This window comes from Etheostoma cragini, unplaced genomic scaffold, assembly GCF_013103735.1.
Source record: "Etheostoma cragini isolate CJK2018 unplaced genomic scaffold, CSU_Ecrag_1.0 ScbMSFa_897, whole genome shotgun sequence".
Classification (NCBI taxonomy): domain Eukaryota; kingdom Metazoa; phylum Chordata; class Actinopteri; order Perciformes; family Percidae; genus Etheostoma; species Etheostoma cragini.
In genome coordinates, this window is record NW_023269534.1 from 177,557 (window position 1) to 181,750 (window position 4,194).

At 41.9% G+C, this 4,194-nt stretch overlaps 1 protein-coding gene and 1 long non-coding RNA gene across 2 annotated transcripts in view; one reads left to right on the forward strand and one right to left on the reverse strand.

The window, feature by feature from the left end:
- The window catches only part of LOC117941523 (E3 ubiquitin-protein ligase TRIM21-like), a 20,390-nt gene that overhangs the window by 8,141 nt on the left and 8,055 nt on the right, over positions 1-4,194 (reverse strand). The window contains exon 2 of the mRNA XM_034866530.1: positions 1,656-1,782. Within this exon, the coding sequence (XP_034722421.1) occupies positions 1,656-1,782 (127 nt within the window). The remainder of the gene's footprint in view (positions 1-1,655; positions 1,783-4,194) is intronic.
- LOC117941531 overlaps positions 1-4,194 on the forward strand; it is an 8,506-nt gene that overhangs the window by 2,435 nt on the left and 1,877 nt on the right. Inside the window, exon 2 of the long non-coding RNA XR_004655919.1 lies at positions 2,711-2,717. This is a non-coding gene — a long non-coding RNA (uncharacterized LOC117941531). The remainder of the gene's footprint in view (positions 1-2,710; positions 2,718-4,194) is intronic.

The following is a 4,194-nucleotide window of genomic DNA, read 5'->3' on the forward strand; positions in this document are numbered from 1 at the left end:
TATTTATTCATAATCACATTTAAAATCATAACCTTCATTCTGTCTTCTGGTTATAATCATATTTTAGTTGATTACATTTTAATTGTTACACCAAATACATCACATTCTTTACTTCTCCTTAACCAGTTACATAATCATCTGAAAAGTACCTAATTATTTCTATTGGTTACTATAAAGGTTATACTCATTTGTGTTATTTAATTGGAAAATACCTCGCAGTTACAAGACTCAACTGTCACTGTTTGCACATCTGTCCCTTGAGTTGTAAAGGACAGAGCGGGACAGCTCACATGAGGCTCGTTGGAGATGAGCTGCACCTCGACTGTAAAGGGGACGAGAGCCGGGGGACTGGGGACAGAATCCGCTCCCAAGTCGGAAAGTTCCCAGATGTTTCTGCAGTCTTCAGGCTGGACAGGAAGTGACAGGAACACTGTGGTCCCATTTAATAAAATGTTATCAGACCCATATATCAGCTGGTCCACAGTCTCTAGTTGTTTTTATTATGACAGAGTAGCTCTCAAAAAGCTCTACATGGGATCAGTTGCTGATTTTAATAAACAACAGACTGGAGATGATCTGTAATCTGAACAGATTTAGTCTCTCTGACTTCTAATCGTCACTATCAGCCACACAACATGTGTTCTGGACAGAATACGCCTTCAAATTAAACTAATAGCAGTTAAAATCCCTCCAATTCAAAATCAATAAAAAGTATGAAAACGTCATGTTAAGTCGATTCTGAACCAATCAGCTGTTAGATCAGCTGACAGGCCGGCATTTTCCCAGCATGCTCTGCTGGGTCCGCCTGGGTCTTACAGTCGGTGAAAAGCAACTGTGCTGCCTGAGTCTCAGAACTGAGTCCACTACGGTTCAAAGCAGAGGGTTAAAACTATTTACATGAATGACAGGACTACCCCTTCAAAGGGAGGGAGGGTAATATGTAGTCGTAGCCATGACAACATACATGCTGTTCAGAAGATAGAGTTACTGCTGGTCAGCCTTCAATGTGGAGAGAAGATCAGAATATATCAACACAGCTATCAGGGCATGAGGAGGAGGAAACAGCTTGGCTCTGAAACATGTTCACAACGAGGCAGTGTGAATGAGCTGGTGTTTGTTAAGGTGACTACTCCGAGAAAACGTTTTCCCACATTGTTCACACCAGTACGGCTTCTCTCCAGTGTGAATGCGTTGATGTCTTTTTAGGGTACTCTGCTGTGTGAAAGCTGCCCCACATTGATCACAGCTGTACGGCTTCTCTCCAGTGTGTATACGTTGGTGAGATTTGAGGTAACCACTCTGAGAAAATGTTTCCCCACATAGTTCACACCTGTACGGCTTCTCTCCAGTGTGTATACGTTGGTGAGATTTAAGTTGACCACTCGAAGAAAAGGTTTTCCCACATTGATCACAGCTGTATGGCTTCTCTCCAGAATGAATGCGTTGATGTCTTTTTAGGGTACTCTGTAGTGTGAAAGCTGCCCCACATTGTTCACAGCTGAATGGCTTCTCTCCAGTGTGAATGCGTTGATGTATTTTTAGGGCACTCTTCTGTGTGAAAGCTGCCCCACATTGATCACAGCTGTACGCCTTCTCTCCAGAATGAATGCGTTGATGTATTTTTAGGGCACTCTGCTTTGTGAAAGCTGCCCCACATTGATCACAGCTGTATGGCTTCTCTCCAGTGTGAACTCTCTGATGAATCTTTAAATATCTTGATGTTGTGAAGGTTTTGTCACAGTGCTGACAGCGGTGATGTTTGACTCCTCTTCCTCTCCGTTTCTAGACAGAAAAACAGAGAGTGAGTTAGTGAGGTGCCGCTGTAGAGATCAAGCTTTAAAGCCCATGTTGCAGGTTAACCACGACTGTTGATTATTGGGTACAAAAAGCACTCAAGATATGTATATGATTTTTAAAATGTCTCCAAATAGTGTTAAATGGCAGTTTTTGGTCATTTTTGGTATTCACAGGTTTATTAAGTCAATTCGGCGATGACGTCACGTTTAAGAGCGGAGCCTGGCACTAGAAGTACGGTGTCTGACTGGGATGAGGAAGAGGTGGAAAGGCCAGCAGCCATATAATTACAAACCTGCCAGATGTGAGAGGGAAAATGAGGAATTGTCATTCAGATAAGTACTCATACATTTATCTAGATATGGGGATAGAAGGCATCCCCTAGGGTTACTTCCTCCAGTGAAAATGTGTTGCTGTGTTTGGCAGGTGCTTGTGTGTGGTGGTGAAGCTGCGGTGGAGAGCGTGTGCAGTTAGTCAGCAGATCTGACGATGCCTAAATCCGTTTGTGACATTTCAGACAGGATCATGGTCCCCCCAAACCAGCACGCACCAGGCTTTTAATTGTATATATTTACTATACCATTCTTTTTACACTGAGTCATATAAAAGGCTACTTATCGCCAGACACCAGTTCACTGCATACAGGCAGGCTATAAAAACGTCTTCTGACAGTATTAAGATGATCATTTTGGGCCGTTATAGCCATTCCCCTTGATATCATATAATCTAAAGAAAACAGAATAAGATATGGTGATACCTCATAATAGCAGTGTTAGAAATGATACAAACACCACTCCACTACTATTACTTTATTATTTGGAGCAAGATCAATATTTTACAGATTACGATTAGCTGAGAACTCCATAAAGAGTTATCTGCAAAGTGGTGTAAATGAGCAGAGATTACTTCCCCAAAGTCCACAGGTTTCAGACATCTGTCAACCTTAAAACAAGCTCCTTCAGCCAACTTATCCATTCCTGTACAGCCGAGTTTGAGCTCCCACCAAAGATTCTCTATTGGGTTCAGATCTGGAGACTGGCTAGGCCACGCCAGAACCTTGATCTGCTTCTTCCAGAGCCACTCCTTGGTTCTGCTGGCTGGGTGCTGCGGGTCATTGTCATGTTCTGAATCAAACAGCTTTTCAGAGGTTTACACTTAGTAATGTGGTATTGTCCACACAAGCTACATTTCCTCAAGCATTCCTGACGCTCATCAGAGCTTTCTGCTGTGCTCTGAAATAAAACTGCTGAGGATCACTGATGCCACCGACAAACACCGGCACATATGTCGTGATCATGGAGGTTTAAAAAATAGCTTTGATGTATGTAAAGGTTCTGAGTCATCCAGGATATAGTATCCAAGAAGGGTTCAAATCAAGGGCAACTGGACTTGGTTAAAGGTCGTTGAAGACGTTTTGTCTAACACCAAAAGACAAGCTCAAAAGACAGTTGTTTTTTGTTCCTATAAAAAAGGATTTTGGGGGTGTACTGGGCCACGCCCATTTCTACCAATCAGTACACCATCGTATGTGTGGCCTTAGGAGTGGCCCTAGATCAAACACTTCAAATATAGTAAAGATCACATGGGCGGTTCATTTAGAGATATATATGTATACTGTATATGAACCTTTGTACAGATTTGGTCCAGAGTCTCAGAGTGGGATAAAAAAAAAGAATCTCAGGATTCACGTTGATAGGATTTAACTTTGACGAGGTATGCAAAAGGTTTGTCTGGTTCTCAATTTACAAAGAAAATTTATTTAGTAACCTTTTGTAAGAGCAACCTCAAGATACTATATACCGAGTTTCAGGCAGATCGGTCAGTAAACCCAGGACGAGTTTTGCATCTCCACGCATCCCTTAATTAAAACTTGCCATGGATATATTTAATCTGTTGGTTTTTCTTTGAGGAATTACGGTATAATATATAAATCCTAAAAGACATTTGTGAAACCCTCTTTGTGCATTCATTAATATTGAGATTAGATTCCTGGGAGTCTTCAGTCTGGAGTAACCTCTTTCCTTCACTCACCTCCTCCTTCTTCCTCTTGCTCCCTCGCTCCTCTGAGTCTCCCGAGGCCTCCCTGACACCTTTCCTCTTGCCCTCCTTTTCCTCCTTGTGTTTCTGCATGTACTCGGTGATCAGGTCCAGGTCCAGGTGGTCTTGTGGCTCCCATGTGTTCTCCTCACTGGAAAGGTGAGTGCAGACAGAAGAACATCTCCTCACACTTTGTTTTTAGACAATCCATTCTCACTCTAATGCATCATTCCTATTAGTCCTTCTTTCTATTTCTAAGGTTATTTGTGGGTCTGCAACTTAGAATCAAAATACCAAACCTTCAACTTTGAGGGTGTGATACAATGCTGACATTTATTTGCAATATGTAAATATATTATATAT